Genomic DNA, 18,874 nt, shown 5'->3' with positions numbered 1-18,874 from the left:
CTAACCAGACAGATGGTTCCTCCCAGAGGATAGCTATTCTTTTGATCCAGGTTAGGTTAAGTGTCATTTTAATGATCTGTTGGTAATTGCACCTTGAACAGTTCAGTCAATTAATTCTAAAGTTCTCTGATGCAATTCACTGTCTGTGCTGAATGAGCCCATCTAAGTCAGCACATAATAAGGCACGCTTCTGTCCGCTTCAGTGGAGAGGATGTGGTCGGTTGGGGTTCCTGCTTATCACTCTGTAAAGTAGCCCGTTTCGTGCAAATGGGCGAGAAACTCCATCGGGTTCTGTTGTGGTGCTCATCAACTTTGAGATTCAATGCAAAATCAAGGTATCTTCCCATATAACAACAGTTAATTTTAAAAGGCCAGGATAGAGTGGACGTAGAGAGGGAGCGTCTAGGACCAGAGTGCACTATCTCAGGATACCAGGACGTCCCTTTAGAACAGAGATGAGAAGGAATTTCTTTAGCCAGACTGTGTGAATCATTGCCACAGACGGCTGTGGAGGTCAGGTCACTGGGTATATTTAAAGCAGAGGTTGTCAGGTTCTTGATTAATCAAGGTTATGGGGAGAAGGCAGGAGAATGGGATTAAGAGAGATAATAAATCACCCATGATTGAACAGCAGAGCAGACTCAATTGGCTGAAAGGCCTAATTCTGCTCCATGTCTAATGGTCCTAATAACTTCAAACAAGGAGGGGAGAAAATTGGAAAAGAGTGGGAAGGATGTGATTTCAATGAAGAGGGATTGACGAGATGTTGTCTGGAATGGAATTTTTTGGTAATGAGGTGAGACTGGGTTTGTGTTCCTTGGAGCAGCGGAGGGTGAGGGAGGAACTAGGTAGAGGTTTATAAATTATGAGGGGTATCAATAGGGTACATGCAGGAAACATTTCCCAGAGTGTGATATCTACAAATAGGGATATCTACAACTTGTTATATTTTATACATTGTTTGTCAGTCTTTGTTATTGTATAGTTTTTCATAAATGCTTTTGTATTTCATTTTCCTGTAGACATCTGCAAGAAAATGAATCTCAAGATAGTAGAAATATAGTTTGATAATAAATTCATTTTGACTTTGACTAGAGGGCACAAGGTAAGAGGTTGAGTAAAGATCCTGAGAACAACTTTTTCAATCACAGTTGGTTGGAATCTTTCATGAAGGCAGAGATTCTGATTTCAATTTTAAAAAGTATTAGAAACAGACTTAATTGTCCAGGCCAATAGAGCAAGTGCTAGTAAATGGGATTGGAAGAGATCCCAATTATGATCAGCATGAAATTGATGGGCAGAAGAATCTGCTTTTCTGCTTTCAAACTCTAGCACTCTGAGACATGGGTCCAAAGCATAACTGTGGGAATTCAAGTGAGTGTCAGAACATGAGTGCAACTCAGTGACTGTAAATGTAATGATGCAGAACACTAGGCATACTGTCCAATAACAGGAAAACTGGTTTTAAATGTATTTTGTGAATGTGTCAACTCCAACACCATGCCCCTACTCCAATGCAGCACAATGTTAAAATGGAAAAATGATCATTAATCAATCTTGCAATGACTGAAAAATATAAAAGAACTGACAGTGAGAGCAAAAATAAGCTTAAAAACATTAATGACACCAAGATTGGTGTTGTAAAATCCTGTGCATGTTGGATGACTGGGGCATGGAAAATGGAAAAAGAATGATTCAGAAGCAGGGGTCGAGTCTAAAAACCAAAGGTATTGTAAAGCAAGTGCTTTGTCAATTCAGTTTAGATTATTGCATAAAGTAATACAAAGTTGTCAGATGCAAAAGAAACTGTCAGATTAACTTCAATTGTGTGTAATTGAGCTACAGATGAATGCAGGGTGGGGAAGTCCCCTAACATGCCGTTAAATAACTCCAACACCAGAGATTCTGCACATGCTGGAATTCAGAACAACACACACAAAGCTCAGTGGGTCAGGCAGTATCTATACAGAATAACAGTCAACATTTCAGACTGAGACCCTTCATCAGGAATGGAGGAAATGGGATGGAGTAAGAAGCCGGGTGGTGATGGGCAGAAAAGGTAAAGGACCAAAGAAGAAATCTGATCGGAGAGGTGAGTGGATCTTGGGAGGAGATAAGCAAGTGAGGAGAAAAGAAAGGGTAAGAGTGGAGGCTACCCAGATGGAATATGAGGTGTTGCTCCTTCAACCTGAGAGTGGCCTCATCATGGCAGAAGTGCAAACATGGACTGACATGTTGGAATGGGAATGGGGTTGGAATTAAATTGGTTGGCCACCAGAATATCCCCATTGTTGCAGACAGAGCGAAATGTGCTCAACAAAGCGGTACCCCAATCTATGTCTGGTCTCACTGATGTAGAGGAAGCTGCACTTTATACTCCTTCCCCCCAACTTTCTTACTCTGCCTTCTTCCCTCTTCTTTTCCGGACCTGGTGAAGGGTCTCCCTCTGAAATGTCGTCTGTTTATTTCCTTCCATAGATGATGCGTGACTTGTTGAATTCCTCCAGCATTTTGAATATGTGTTAAAGAGCAGGATAAGTGTTTCACACATACAGCAGTGACATGCTGCTGTCAATTCAGTTACTATTTTCTAAAAATGCTGCAGTTTTTGGTAACGTGGTTTTGCACAAGATCAGAGTACATCACATAGCAGTTATGTGACCACACTGCAACATTACCTCAATTCTACAAGACAAACCAGTGGAAAGGTTATTTTGTTAAGAACAGGGGTGGAGGGGCTGTGTGGGAACTCAATTCTCTTACATTCTTAAATACAAGAGTTTCTGCAGATACTGGAAATCCAGAGCAACAGACACAAAATGCTGGAGGAACTCAGCAGGTCAGACAGCATCTATGGAAATAAACAGTTGACATTCCCATAATTTTCTCCCATTTCCCTCTTCTTCAATTCCCCACTCTGGTCTCGTACTTCTGCTCACCTGCCCATCACCTCTCCCTGTTGCCCCTCCTCCTTCCTTTTCTCCTATGGTTCACTCTTCTATCAGATTCCTTCTTCTCCAGCACTTTACTTTCTTCATCTAGGAACATAGGAGTAGAATTAGGCCATTTGGCCCATCACATCTTCTTCGTCAATTCACCATGGCTGATCCAACCTTTCTCTCAGCCCCAATCCTCTGCCTTCTTGTATCCCTTCATGCTCTGACCGATCAACAACCTATCAATCTCTGCCTTAAATATACGTAAAGACTTGGCCTCCACAGCAGCCTATGGCAAAGAATTCCACTGATTCACCACTCTCTGGCTGAAGAAATTCCTCCTCATCTTTGTTCTAAAAGGACACCCCTCTATCCTGAGGTTGTGTGCTCTGGTCTTAAGACTCTCCCACCACAGGAAACATCCTCTCCACATCCACTCTACCAAGTATTAAGGCCTTTCGCCATTCGATAGGTTTCAATGACGTTATTCCTCATTCTTTTGAATTCTAGTGAATACAGACCCAGAGCCATCAAATTCTCTTCAATCCTGATAAACCATTCAATTCTGTAATCATTTCCGTGAACCTCCTTTGAATCCTCTCCATTTTCAGCACATCCTTTCTAAGGGCCCAAACCTGCTCACAATACGCGAATTGAGGCCTCACCGGTGCCCTCACCATAGACTCAACCTACAAATTAACCTTTAGGGAATCCTGTACAAGGGCTCCCAAGTCCCTTTGAGCCTGAGTTTATTTGTATTTTCTCTCCATTTGGAAAATAGTCAACCCTTGTATCTCTTCAACCAGAGTGCATAACCATGCAGTTCCTGTCACTGTATTCCACCTGCCATTTCTTTGCCCATTCTCCTAATCTAAGTCCTTCAGTCGCCTCTCTACTTCCTCAAAACTACCTGCCCCTCCAGCTACCTTCATATTGTCTGCAAACTTTGCAACAAAGCCTTCAATTCTATTATCCAAATCATTGACGTAAATGTAAACAGACCCCTGTGGAACATCACTAGTCACTGGCAGCCAACCAGAAAAGGCTTCCTCTATTTCCATTCTTTGCCTCCTGCCAATCAGCCACTACTTTATCCATGCTAGAATATTTCCTGTTATACCACGGGCTCATAGCTTGTAAATCAGGCTCATGTGCGGCACGTTGTCAAAGACCTTCTGAAAATCCAAGTACACAACATCAAGTGATTCTCCTCAATCTCTTCGGCAACCTCTTTCAGAACTCTGGGATGTACACCATCTGGTCCTGGTGACTTTTCTACCATCAGACTATTCAGTTTCCCAAGAACCTTCTGCCTAGCTATGGTAACCTCACACAGTTCATGCCACTGACACCAGGAACTTCCACCGTACTGCTAGTGTCTTCTACAGTGAAGTCTGACGCAAAATATTTATTCAGTTTGTCCGCCATTTCGCTGTCTTCCATTACCACCTCTCCAGCATCGTTTTCCAGCAAACCGAAATCCACTCTCGCCTCGCTCTTACTCTTTATGTATGTGAAGAAACTTTTGGTATCCTTTTATGTATCTGAAGAAACCTATCCCCTCCCCTAACTTCTTACTTCAACTCCCCTTCCCCACCCACCTGGCTTCACCTATCACCTTCTAGCTTGTCCTCTTTCCCCTCCCCCACCTTCTTATTCTGGCTTCTTTCCCCTTCCTTTCCCGTCCTAATGAAGGGTCTCAGCCCAAAATATTGACTGTTTATTATTTTCCATTGATATTGCCTGATCTGCTGAGTTCCTCCAGCAGTTTATGTGTCTCACATTGTAGCAAGGGACAACTTTTACAATACACAAATCCATCTAGCCTTTTATTGTGACTATAAACAAACATTCCCCAACTCGGCAAAGGTAATTCTTCTGTCAACAAAAATATAGCTGACTCATCCACTAAAGAAGGCAAATATTTGTGCAAGAACTAATTATTTCTTTGCCATCTGCTCAATCAGCTTTTTCCAGTTGGTTCTCTTTTGTGTGATGTAAGGTGGGGTGACAATCATCTGCAGTGACCTTTGGTCCCTCCTGAGATATTGCTCACAGAGAGCTTCTGTGTTACATATTACATACATCCCACAATCGTAGCTATTCTTCTGTACTGGCGCCAACTCTTCAAAGAAAGGCACTTTGGATTGGGTTCCCAGGAAGTACTGCAATTTCCTGGCAATCTGACGGGCGTGACTTTCGTTCATACTGCTACAGGAATCATAGTGACTGAAGCAGTTCCTCTCTCTACTGTAGAAAAGCAGGCTCCAGTGAGAACCCCCAGCTGCCTGCACAGAATTGTCGTTGACTGCCAAGAAGACTAAGCTCTTCTGGTCCAGGGCTAGAGGTTCCAGAAAGATGGCTAGCTCCTCCTGACTGGCTGTGCACTTGATAAACTGGGTAACCTCAGGGCTGATGAAGCACACATTCCCCTCTAGTTCCTTGTACTGTTCAGTGGCAAAGTACTCAAAGGCAAACCCAATGATATGGTCATTCAGCCAGTTTGGTGGGTTGAGGAGGAGGAGATCTGAATGGCGTATTAAGCTGTCATGATAGCTCAGGATCACCGAATTCATGCTGTTCCTGCAAAGCAAAAAGGCACATTATAATCTTAACCTTATTGAGTTCTAGACTGCGGATATCATTTTGTAGCAAAGATGGTTGACAGATTACACAAGATAACATAATTAAATGCAAGCACTATCATCTTTGATCAGAGAACATAGAACAGTACAGCATAGGAACAGCCCACAATCTCGTGCCAAACCAATTTAATTAGTAATCAAATGGCTAACTAAACTAATCTCAACTGCCTACACAATGATCATATCTCTCCATTTTCCTCACATTCATGTGCCCATCCTAAACGTCTCCTAAGTCCCTAATGTCTCTGCCCCTATCACCACCCCAGGCAGTGCGTTCCAGGCACCCACTGCTCTCTGTTAATAAAAAAAACTTACCCCTCACGTCTTCTTTGAACTTACCCTCCTCACTTTAAATGCACACCCTCTGAATTGTTGTTCCTCTTATAATAAAGCAAATGGGTCAGCAATTTTGTAGCAAACAAATAGCAATATGATGAAGAATAAAAAGAACAGTGTAGGATGGAATACTTGCATGTGAAGAGTATCATGAGTTGTGCCTTAAGAGTCAGCACTCTTATCTCTGAATCAGAAGGTTCCAGGTTTAAGTTCTACTGAAAAGTTTTAAGCTATGTCTTGGTATAATACTGAGGGAGGTCTGTTTTTGGAAGAGACCATAATGTGGACCTTCACATGCTCCAAAGTGCAGCACTATGAGCTGAGTATCTCACTGAAGCTTGCATTCCTTGACTCACAGCTGCCTATTCCCTGAAGAACCGTAAAAGACATAGTGATACTATTTCAGTGAAGAGTGGGGAAGTTATCCTGAATGTCTAGGTCATTATTTCTAATTGTCACATTAGTATTCTTCACTGAGGCACGTGAAGGCAATGTGCAGTCCAACAGCCAGTGATTGTCTTGGACAATTTTCTTGTGATGGCAAGACCCTGTTGCACATTGGTAATATACAGGTCATATCACCGGATTATTGACAAGACTGATGGCAGGGGAGCTGTGCGGCCTTGGCCTCACGCTGCGGTGTTGCCTATTGCAGCCATCCAGAAGGGATGATGCTGGAGGCTGGTCTCTCCCATCAGTTCTGCCCTCAATGAAGAATAAGATGGATTGTGTTCAACTGCAGACAACATCCCATGCACCATCAATCTACAAGACATGGCACTCAAGGACTTGGACTATATTATATTTTTATTAGTGTGATTGTATTTGTATGACTGCTATCTTAAATGTGTTATATGTGTCTTGTGCTGTGAACGATTGTTCAGATGGTGTTTTGCAGCTTGGCCCTGGAGGAATGCTGCTTCGTTTGGCTGTATTCATGTATAGGTGAAAGACAAAGTTGAACTTGAACCTGGGTTGATTCTTTCATGAATTCACTGTTCTAAGTCTGTAAGAATCATGGCTCCTGTTAATTTGAAGTTGTGTCACTTTCCTTGTGTTGCATTTTATTTCATATTCTAGCCAGCAATTCCTTCTCAAACATCTTTCAGATATCTCTGGCTTAACTCCTGCCAAGGCTGAAAAGACTCAAATATTCACAGGCCTTCGATCTGTGACCATCTTCCTGTCTTTTCAATGTATTATCAACAGTGCTTAAACATCATCACTAGGTCTGCATGTCAGAATTTTTTTGTAATGTGATCAAACAGCTTCTGATTTGGCGATAACGTCCTTTGACGTGGATTCTGCTGTTTAGAGTAAATTACTTATATCTCAACATTTCAAACAGACTCAGAATTTCATTTTTTTTCTCTTGAAGTGGATGACCACAAATTTTTCATATTGCACTCCAACTGCCATGGTGTTGTCTACTCACTGAGGGCCGCTGAGGTCTTTTGAACCTTCTCTGTAGCCTCATATTCATGACTCACATTCTAACTTAATCTCTTGGCATCAAGTAAATTTGAAATGTTATATTTTGTCCTCTTGGCTAAATACATGGAATAGTTGGGGCCCTCATCAATTCCTGTGGTACCCCACCAACATGCCAAACCCAGGCAAACACGTTTTTTCCAACTCAGTTTTCTATGTGGTTACTAACTCGGAAAAATTATATTATCCACAATTCTAAAAAGAGACTGCAGATGCTGGAATCTGGAGCAACACACAGAGCGCTGGAGGGCAGCATCTGAATGAACAACTGATGTTTCAGGTCAGGACCCTTCATCAAGACCACATGAAATTGAAGATGGTCTTGACCTGAAACGTCAGTTTTCCATTTCCCTCCAGAGATGCTGTTTGCCCCCCTCCCAAGTTCCCGCAGAACTTGGTATTACCCACAATTCCATGTTCATGTTCAGCAATGTTTCTTTATAATCAAATTCTTGAAAATACAAATACTGCTCATCAGAAACAGATCCTTTGACTTTCTGTGAGTCAGCCCTCTCTCTATAGGAATCACATTTTCCCATAGCACATAAGTGCCATTATAGAGAAAGCACGGCACTGTCTCTATTTTCTTGGAAGTTTGCAAAGATTCAGTATGTCATCTAAAACTGTAACAAACCACTAGGTGGTAGAGAGTAAATTGACTGACTGCATCATAGCCTGGTATGGAAACACCAACGCCCTTGTACAAAATGCCTACAAAAAGCAGTGAATACAGCCCTCTCCACACTGAGCACATCTACATGGAGCATTGTCGCAGGAAAGCAGCATCCATAACCAAGGACCTCCACCATCCATGTCATGCCCTCTTCTCGCTGCTGCCATCAGGTATAGGAGCCTCAGGACAGGTTCAGAAACAGTAATTACCCCTCAACCATCAGACTCCTGACCCAGAAGGGATAACTTTACTCACCCCATCACTGAACTGTTCCCACAACCTATATGGACTCCCTTCCAAGAACTCTTCACCTCATGTTCTTGATATTTATTGCTTATTTATTATTATTATTTTGTTGTTTCTTTCTTTTTGTATTTGCACTATTTGTTGTCTTCTGCACATTGGTTGTTTGTCCATCTTGTGTACAGTTTTTCCTTGATTGATGAAGTCCTGATGAAGGGGCTCGGCCCAAAATGTCGACTGTACAGTCAGCCCTCCTTATCCGCGGGGGATTGGTTCCGGGACCCCCCGCGGATACCAAGAAATGCGGATGCTCAAGTCCCTTATTCAACCGGTCTCAATAAGGTGGTCTTTAGGACCCAGCAGAACCCCAGACCTTATTTAACCTGTATCAGCACGGTGGACATTAGGACCTGCCGCAGCTCTGAATCTGCAGTGTTTCTGTTCACTAAAATAATCACGATCACGATTGAAAATAAAGTGGAAGTAATAAAGTGATTGGAAAGAGATGAAATGCCATCCATCATTGGAAAAGCATTAGACTACAGTCGGTCAACGATCGGAACAATTTTAATGGAGCATGTGAAAGGCTCTGCCCGGATGAAAGCTACAATTATTACTAAGCAACACAGTGGTTTAATTATTGAAATACATATGCTTCTTAAGTGTTTTATATGCATAAAAAGGTAAAATATATACTATATAGTAAGACAGATGTTTTACTAACTGAGGCTACATAATACCGGATGTACCTGCCCTGACTTCAAATCCGACTTAAAGACGGACTCAGGAATGGAACTCGTTCATAACCCGGGGACTGCCTGTACTTTAAAATCATCTCTAGATTACTTATAATACCTAATACAATGTAAATGCTATGTAAATAGTTGTTATACTGTATTGTTTAGGGAAAAATGGCAAGAAAAAATAGTCTGTACATGCTGAAACAACGAGTGCTGGAGAGAGAACTTCCGGGTTTTCCTGAAGTTTCCTGGTTAGTTGAATCCGCGGATGTGGAACCCGCGCATAAGGAGGGCCGACTGTATTCTTTTCCTTTGATGCTGTTTGGCCTGCTGAGTTTCTCCAGCATGTGTTTTCATTGATTCTAATGTGTTTCTTTGTACTTAATTTGAATGTCCATAAGGAAATGAATCTCAGGGCTGGATATGGTGTCATATACTATACGTACTCTGATAATAAATTTAAATTGAACTTTAAACTTTGGTCTTCACACCCCCCTTCTCAGGCAGTGTATTCCAGATTTCAAAGAACATTTGTAAAAAAAATTCTTCCTCAAATCCCCATGAAATCTTCTACTCCTTGCCTCAAATCTACTCTTTCTAGTTGCAGACATATATTCCTTCTGGTTCAGGGAGAAGTTTCTCCCCATTTACATTACTGTTGTCCTTTATTATTTTGGATATCCTAATTGGATCACTCCTCAACTTTCATTCCAAGTGAAACAAAACTATTTCAGTTGAAATGCTCCATCTAAAGCAACATCCTGGGCCCTCTACTAGATCCAGAAAGAACTCCAACAGATTTGTAAACATGATTTCTCTTTTATCAATCAATATCAATTCTGCTAAATCATATTACGTATTCCTTTCTAAATGTACTGATGATGTATTCTCACAGTAGTCCCACTTGGACTTGCCAGGCTAACAGGTTGATGATTCCCTGTTTTTGTCCCTTCCTTCTTACACAACACACACAAAAGTGCTGGAGGAACTCAGCAGGTCAGACAGCGTCAATGGAGAGGAATAAATGGACGGCACTTCGGACAGAAAGAGAGGGGGATGAAGCCAGAATAAGAAGGTGGGGGAGGTGGAGTACATTGGCAAATTAAAATTATGTCATCTATTGTTACATTTTTTTACCTGGGGATAAGATTCCAACTGTCAACCTCTATCTATGCCATCAGGTTTCTCCTTAGCCTCTGATGCTTTATGGAGAAACCTTCATTGCTGCTTCTCCAATAACTCTGCTTTAAAAGCCTCCTGAAGATAGACACCATGTTTCTATTTAATTCTTATGCAAATTTCCCTATTCTCCATAATAAAATGTGACTATTTTTCCCTTTTCAATGACAATGGACTCCTGTTAATTGGACTGCCACTGATTTGGGAGCTCTTAAAGAACAAAAACCAATGGAGAAAATGGCTGGGATTCCCTTTGTTTATTTGGGACACTATGTCACTTATCTGGGATAGGGGACTGTTGCTGAACAGTTTCTAACTAGTGTCAATTGCATGCACTTGTGTGGCTGTTAGACATTACACTGTGCTTGTTTTAAAAGCAGTGACTTTTGTTACTGATACTTGGCAAGAAATAAGCAGAAAGACATTTCAGACCTGTTTTGCTCACTGTGGTTTCAAGCATTCACAACCAGGACTGAGGATGAAACAATTTCAGTACTTCAATGAGTTAGGGAGTACAAAGAATTTTTGACAATCACATGGAATATTATGATGAAAATTAAGATTTGGAAATGCGAATGTCGAATACATTTATGAAGGCAATCCATTATCCATCCAGGGACAGTCAGCACCCTTGGTGATGGAGTTTGTTGTGTCCATTCTGGGGCAACTCACTCACCTTTGGTCCCCCACCAGACACTCAGCTCTCACCTCAGCTGCTTGCATGCGACAGCAGCCACATCCTGGTATACCACTTCGACAGGCAGGCTAAATCAGCAAGGGTAGCTGGCAGACCTCTTGCCCTGGTGAAATAGGGACGTGCCTGTCCTGGCATGTTAAGTCAGCTCGGGCAGACTGGGTGGATAAGAACAACAGTGAAATTCATTGACCAGGAAGATAATTCTGCAGTGCTTTGTGGAAAACAACGGGCACGACAAGGTACAGTAGTACTGGTTATCCACTGCAACCAAATAAGTCCCCAGTTTGTGACAACTATTTGTACCACTGGGCTGAGTTCTGGTAAGACGGTGCCAGAGACCAACGGTGATATCTTGCAACAGCTTACAGAATGTAACTCCTAGATATACTTCTGAACTGTGATCGACTGTAGCCTGTAATTTCCCTTTTAAGAATGTATTTTTTGGCTGACTGAACAATCTGGCTCTTCTGTGAGGGCAGGGTTCCATGGACCCCTGGTTGGGAACCCCTATCCTATGGGATTTAGTGTGGAGTGCAGTTGTGAATGTCGCTGGGGATGGCTGCGTCAATTCTTAATAGCAAAACATGAAATCGTGGCCGGCTCCATTACTTCCTGCCTGTTAAGGTGTCGAGCAAGATTAGAATTGATCTTGAGGAGAGTGGAAAACGAATGAATGTTCTGTGCCACCTCTCGCTGCTCCTGGCAGAAGCTGCAGAAGTCTTGGGTTCCACGCTGCAAGATTCAATCGCCTTGAGGATGTGGACTCGATTTTGGCTGCAGTTTGATATTTAATGTTCTCAGCACTAAACGTGCTTCACTATTTGCATCATTTGATCAAGACGCTTTAGCGCAGAACTGGATCTGCAATCATTTGACACCGCACTGAATTGACTCGGTGGCTGTGGCTGCATCCATCGGTTCCTGGACTGGCTTCAGTCATCTCGTTTTGTCGTGGCTGTGGACAAACATTTGGGGTTTCTGCGCTTTAATGCTTAATGTTTTGTAGTCCGATTTGTTTGCGAGATTTATTCCTTTCTCCTTGTATGTTCTTTGTTGTGTGAGTTTGGTTCCATGGCATTCTTTGTTTTGTAGCTGCCTACAAGAAGACGAATCTAAAGGTTGTATACTGTATACACCAGACCCCACTTAACGCTGAGGATGTGTTCCTCAGAGGTGGAGCACTATGTAAATCAGCGCTATGCGGGGTCATTATAACATTATGTAAACAGACATGTGTGCCTGATAAAAATACATCATACCAGAGATATACATTATGTATACACAGTAATTTATGGAGTCACAAACACACAAACCTGTCCATCAGTGGAGCTGCCACACGTTGCAGCAGCAGTGGAGGGAAACGGGTGGTGGTTACTTCCTAGAGAGGGACCAGGCTGTGGGTCCTTCTCTAGCTTTGGCTTCTTCTTCAAGTAGGTGTCAAGATTTGACTGCCTTTTCTTAAGTTTCCTCTCATGAAGCAGTTGTTGGTAGCAGGAAATCATGTTGAGAACACCTCCCTTTGTCTTATTACTTCACTTCCTATCAAGGGCATTATCAATAAACGGGTCCATGATTTGTGTGATCATGGTGATGCTAGTGCTGAGGAATTTTGTGATGAGGTTTAATGTTGGTGTTTTCTCCATTCGTGTCCTCAGATTCACCCAAGATGCTTTGCTCTGCCACTTTGCAAAGCTCTTCACTCTTAAGCCTCTCACTACCCGCACTGGAAGTTGCAGGGCGTTTTCCAGATATCATGGGTGAAAAAAATGGAATAAATCGGTGAGGGAGCAAGAACATTTACAGACACGGGAGAAGCAGAATGTGAACTAATGCAGTACGTGGTTACTGTGAGTGGCTCAGGTCATTGGCTGATTGAATGTTTACTGTCATGGCAGCCTCTGTTGAGAAGTTAGGTGTTCCTTAGAATGAACTTTTTCCACATTTAAAAAATTTCAATTAAAAAACTGAATAGCTTTTCCACTTTAAAAACTCTCCTGTACAGGTCTGTCATTGGTGGATATGATGGACAACCATTTGCACTAGGTGTCTATGCTGATTTTGTTCATTTGCAGTCAATTAAAAGAACATGGCAGATGAATTCCTTCGTTGATAACTATTAGGAATTAAGACACAGTTTTATAGTACTGTAGTAGTATCACTAGTATTCTAATTTGTTCAAAGTTCAACCTAAATTTATTATCAAAGTACATACACATCACCATATACAACACTGAGATTTGTTTTCTTATGGGCATACTCAGTAAATCCAAGCACCACAATGAAAACCCAAAAGTCTGTCCACAAGGACAAATAACCAACGTGCAAAAGAAAACACACTGTGCAAATACGAAGAAAAACATAATAATAAATAAGTAATAAATATCAAGAAGATGAGATGAATAGTCATTGAATGTGAGTCCATAGATTGTTGGAACAGTTCAGTTTGTTACTCAGTTTATCTTTTTAAACTATTTCCATGCAACTTTGGCTAACTGGGGCCGCCATTTAATTGGGCCTGGTCCTGATTAACCAGAATCCAATGTATATAGGCTTAATTGAAACTTTTATCAGGATCTGCTTTCACCATGCTATTCAGATGGGAATGTCATTTCTCCCAGAGAGTCATGAAGCGATCCCACATGTCAACCAGTAAAAGCATCTGTATCTACTGACCCATTTCATTTTCCCTCAACACACACAAAATGCTGGGGAAACTCAGCAGGCCAGACAGCATCTACGGAAAAGGGTACGCCGTCGCCATTTCAGGCTGACACCCTTCATCAGGACTGGAAAAATAAGATGAGGAGTCAGTGTAAGAAGGTGGTGGGGGAGGGGAGGAAGAAATACAAGGTGATAGGTGAAACCAGGAGAGGGGGAGGGATGGAGTAAAGAGCTGGGAAGTCGATAGGCGATAGAGATAAAGGGCTGGAGAAGGGGCAATCTGTTAGGAGAGTACAGAGGGCCATGGAAGAAAACAAAGGGGAGGAGCACCAGAGGGAGGTGATAGGCAGGTAAGGAGATAAGGTGAGAGAAGGAAATGGGAATGGGAATGGTGAAGGGGAGGCATTTACTCAAAGTTCAAGAAATTAATGTTCATGACATTTGGTTGGAGGCTACCCAGATGGAACATAAGGTGTTGTTCCTCCAACCTGAGTGTGGCCTCATCCTGGCAGTAGAGGAGGCTATGGACTGACATGTTGGAATGGGAAGTAGAATTAAAATGGGTGGCCACTGGGAGATCTCATTTTTTCTGGTGGAGAGAACGTAGGTGCTTGGTGAAGCAGTCTCCCAATCTACATCGGATGTCAATGGTATACAGGATGCAACACCAGGAGCGCTGGATACTGTAGATGACCCCAACTGACTCACATGTGAAGTGTCACCTCATCTGGAAGGACTGTTTGGAGCCCTGAATGGTAGTGAAGGAGGAGATGTGAGTACCTCCCTTTGGTGCTCCTCCCTCTTCCCTTTCTTCCACAGCTTTCTATCTTCTCCTATCAGATTCCCCTTCTCCAGCCCTTTATCTCTTTCACCAATTGACTTCCCAGTTCTTTATTTCACACCTCCCCTCTCACCGTTTCATTAGTCACCAACTACTGGTATTTCTTTCTCCCCTCTTCCCACCTTCTTACTGACCTCATATTTTTTCCCCAGTCCTACTGATAGGTCTCAGCATGAAATATCGACTGTTTACTCTTTTCTATAGGTGCCTGCTGGACTGCTGAGTTCCTCCGGTATTTTGGGTGTATTGCTTGGATTTCCACATCTGCAAATTTTCTCTTATTTTCCCTCAGTCCATTCCCATAGACTCGCCTCCCCTCATAAGCTCATCGAAACACTTTGTTGCACACTACCAACCCCAGAAACACTAAGCATTCTGGAAATCTAGCAACACACACAAAATCCTGGAGGAACTTAGACCTGATGAGGGGTCTCACCCCAAACGTCGACTGCTTATTCATTTTCAAAGATACTGTTTGACCTGCTGAGTTACTCCAGCATTTTGTGTGCATTAACCTATCAACCAGAGATCTATGAACACCAATTCAATTTCCCTTAACCTTCCTTTGTTTAGGACTATAATCGCAGTGACAGCTGAAGTCCCACTCTGATGGTGCAAGTCTCCACAGACCGCTTCCAGCGAAAGCCACGCCTTCTATGACACACCGGCCAGGCCAGTGACGTCATTTAACCACGCCTCTGTCCGTAATTCATCGTTCGACCGAAGGCTCCACCCATAAATTGAGTGACGTCCGCACCAACAGCAACGTGACTGACAGCAGACAAGCCCCACCTCCTGCTGTAAATACGTCACCTTCAACGGGTAACTGACACCAGTAAACCCGGACTTTCTGCTGGATCGACGGTTCGGACACCAGCGCAGCCCAAGCCGCTGTGGGAAACAGGGTCCGCCCATCGAGGTGATTGACACCCAACTTGGCCGCTAAGCTCCGCCCCGCAGGCCACGCCTGTCGAGTTTCAATGATACTCCCACCGTCAGCTTCCGCTCTCCCCACCCCAGCGGCCCAAATTTCCCGTCAAAGGAAACCAGTGATGGCGTGGCCAAAGTTAGTGAGCTGCTTAATTCGCACAATTACCTAATTGCTGAGACCGATCCTGTCCTCCGGGCGCCACTAAGGCGGAGATCGCGGCTCCATGTTGTCGCGAGTGAACCGAAGCTGTGCCGCCACCGCCGTAAAGGCGGAGCAATCACTTCACGACCGTGACCGTAGACCGTTGCCTTGGCGTCGCCAGGTGGCGGTACGTCACCGGTTTGCGGAGTTGGGGAGGAGCAGTGGAGCTCATGCGTCACCTGGTCCTGTCTCTCGGTCGCAACCGCCACGCCCCCTCACGCGGCGCCAGCCCGCCCCTACTCTGCGCATGCGCGAGGGTGGCCGGAGTTGCTCGTGCCCAAACGGAAGAGGCGAGGGTAACGGGAGTTGCGGTGCTGAGAGCGGCGACGATGAGGGAGCGGCGCTGACGGCGGGGCCCGGGCTGGACCGACCTCGGGGGGGCGGAAACAAGCGGGTCGGTGTGGTTGCCAGAATGACAGGGTCGGCGGGGCGGGACGGGACGGTGGGGGGTGAGGGACGGGGAGGCGCGCCCGTTCCGGATAGAGACACTACGGTGCAGCTGGTGACCGGACTCCGACGCCCCTCGCCCCTCGGCTGACAATGCGCTCGGTTCGCGTCAGGCTGGCCGCGGGACCCCCTCTGCACGCACCCACCGAGCTGAGCATCGGCTCGCCGCATCAGCTTCCATTTATACGACCCCCCCCCCCAACCCCCCGGCATGAATTTCGCTGCAACGTTACGTTCGTTCGGACTCCCTTTTAACCCGTTCTCAGGCACAATCTCTTCGAACGTGTTGATCTGTTGCACGTTGGCACTTGAGTTAACATTGTGCCAGCTCCCTTCCAGCACCGCCGACACTGGTATCTTCTGTCCGGCCGCCGCACCAGAGCCCATTCAATATACAAGTTCGCTTCAATTGGCATGGGATACATTGGGGTTGGCTTTGTGTCCCATTTGGCAAGGATACACTAGGTACAGTTGTGCCGCACTGGCAAGGACAATCTCCGCTCACTGTGGCTTTCTGGCAGGTTTAAAAACTCTCTTGCATATATGTCAAGGATGTATACATGGGAGGTTCTATTGTTACCTTTTAAAGATTTTCTCAATAACATATCGGAATTTCTTTTGTAATTTTACCATGGATTTCTGCAGGATGTCGCCTTTCAAGCATTACCATAAAAACATGTTTTCAGCTGATAGTGGAATTTATTTTTGTTAATGTTGAAAGTTGATGTGATTAGGGTACCAAGGCTCTCATCTGATTACATTTTGGACTGGAGTTTTCATTGAAATCGAGTAAGTAAAATCTATCTGATACTCAAGAAGCTGAGAAACACCTCAGCTTCTTGGCTTTTGAAGGGGTGCAGCTCAAATCTCTAAGATGCTGTCATCTTAAACAGTTGTTAATACCTGACAGTAAATTTTGATTAGGCGCTTGCCAGGCAGAGCAGGCAACTGAGTAACATAGCCAATTTTAAAGTATGGGGACACGAGGTTGATGCTGGAACCTAGAGCAAGAGACAAACACTTGTAAGAAATCAGTGGGTCAACCAGCATCTGTGGAAGTAAATAGTCAGTATTTCTGATCACAGTCAACTAATAGTGGTATTCTAAAGTATGTTGTCATCTGTTTTCCCCTCCCATCTTGGCAAATTAAGTGAGTAATTTGAGGCATGTGTGCAAAGAGAGACTTGAAGCTTTTGTATGTGAGTTGGGAAGATTATATTTGATGGTTTTTGCTACAAAGGGCGGAGGAAAATTGCACTAGAAATTTGGAAAGGGTTGAAATGTGGGAGTTTCTGCCACAGGTTGAAGCCAGGTCTTATTAATGGAAATAAGTAGAAGGATGGGTGAAGTGTGTGGAAACAAGGGAGGTACTGAAATGACAATCTTGATGGGCTGAGTGTAGTGGAATTTCTGAAATGATTTCAACAAATTGTTGAATTTTCATGGGAATATGCAAGTTGTGCTTCCTTGAAATGTAGCTCAGAAAGGAATTATATAAATCCATTGTTACGATACGGTTTATCGTAGTGTGGTTTATTGCAGCATTTATCAGGTCAACAGTGTACAAGAGGATGTGCTTAATGCTGTATTACAAAATACTTCATGTGTAACTTCATCCAACATTTATCTGAAGAGCTTTTTTCATTGCTGCTCAGCCAATCAAATGACAATCACGTAAGCTCATCATCCCTACTGGGACATAGGCTGCTGACAGCAGCTCACCAGAATCCTCTGTCCTAGACCAGCCTTTCAAGTTGTCCCCAAGTGTAGCCCGTTTTCAAGAATTCTTCCTCTCCCAGAGATGAGGTCTTTGGAGCTTCTGTTAGTGTTTCTGTAGCTCTGGGTTTTTATGGGATGGAGTTGCTCGCCCCATGCCTAACCCCCCTCCTTTTCTTGCTGGGCTTGGAACCATCTGTGGCTGAGTCAATCAAACGATAATATTTAATCTTTTAAATCACTGATATATGATTACTGCGTCCATAGTACAATTTTCTGAAGAAATTAAAACTAATTGATAAGGAAAACCAGAGAAGATTTTAAAGTGTGATCAAACAAGTTAGATGAACTCATGGAAGAGTCCACAAGCAGTTAGAAATATCTCTAATCTAGTTATTACTAAATCCAGTAAGAAACTGAATGTGCATCACTGATATTTGAGGTTCGAAGAACTGATGTATTAAGTGGAAGAAACTCTGTACATGAACAAGAAAGCCATTAAATCAGATAAATGAGGTAAATAGAACAGTGGGTGGGTGACTCTTGTTAGTATCACTGTGATATCAATTGAGCTAAGTGGCCTGCATTCTGTTGTGAATTCATGTGTATCAGCTGTTTTTTCCAGATTTTAAAAAATCTAGTTTTCTTCTCTTTTGCACTATTATTTCAGTTGTAGATTCTGAGCTCAGCTCTTTTAGCTCCACTTTAATCTTGAATTAGTTGCTGGCATCTAATTTGAAGGCTACAAGGTTTTGCTCTATTAACTTAAGACAATCAGTATATTTCGCTAATCTTCATTTTTTGATTTTCTGCATTTGCCTCAAATTTGTTTGCTTTATAACCATTTCCTTAGTCCTAATATGCTGGAAGATGTTGATTTCTTGAGATATGATTTATCAAATTGACTTCTGATTGGAGGTCAGTGACCATTGTAACTTGTGCTTTGAGTGTTGGTCATTTATTTGTTCGTGGATTAAATTTGCACGTATGCTTATCTTCATATATTATTATTGCTTCAATATAAAATAGAGCATTTGTTCACTTTCTCATCGAATATTCAAAAGTAATGTTAAAAGTTTCTTTTGAAAAGAAGCTAAAGGCAATATTTGTAGGCTATGTAATTGCCTAAGAGGCAAT

At 43.1% G+C, this 18,874-nt stretch overlaps 2 protein-coding genes across 7 annotated transcripts in view; one reads left to right on the top strand and one right to left on the bottom strand.

Annotated features, from left to right (window-relative positions):
- Positions 1 to 4,752: 4,752 nt before the first annotated feature.
- On the bottom strand, positions 4,753 to 15,720 carry senp8 (SUMO peptidase family member, NEDD8 specific). Its single transcript, XM_073024761.1, has 2 exons — positions 15,539 to 15,720; positions 4,753 to 5,519 (listed from the first exon to the last, which is right to left on the bottom strand). The coding sequence occupies exon 2, from the start codon at positions 5,510 to 5,512 to the stop codon at positions 4,877 to 4,879; it is 636 nt and encodes a 211-aa protein (XP_072880862.1). The 5' UTR covers positions 5,513 to 5,519; positions 15,539 to 15,720; the 3' UTR covers positions 4,753 to 4,876.
- A 94-nt stretch (positions 15,721 to 15,814) lies between these two features.
- myo9aa (myosin IXAa) overlaps positions 15,815 to 18,874 on the top strand; it is a 354,781-nt gene continuing 351,721 nt past the window's right edge. For all 6 annotated transcript variants that reach the window (XM_073024759.1, XM_073024757.1, XM_073024760.1 and 3 more), the window contains exon 1: positions 15,815 to 15,968. The gene's annotated coding sequence lies outside the window, so the exon portion shown is untranslated. The remainder of the gene's footprint in view (positions 15,969 to 18,874) is intronic.

Source organism: Hemitrygon akajei, chromosome 21 (assembly GCF_048418815.1).
Source record: "Hemitrygon akajei chromosome 21, sHemAka1.3, whole genome shotgun sequence".
In the NCBI taxonomy this organism is placed as follows: Eukaryota; Metazoa; Chordata; class Chondrichthyes; order Myliobatiformes; family Dasyatidae; genus Hemitrygon; species Hemitrygon akajei.
The sequence above is the reverse complement of the archived record's forward strand: the minus strand, read 5'-3'. Positions and strand labels throughout refer to the sequence as shown.

Excerpts from the sequence above, each read along its gene's own strand:
- senp8 (XM_073024761.1), bottom strand. The coding sequence starts at position 5,512 with ATGAATTCGGTGATCCTGAGCTATCATGACAGCTTAATACGCCATTCA.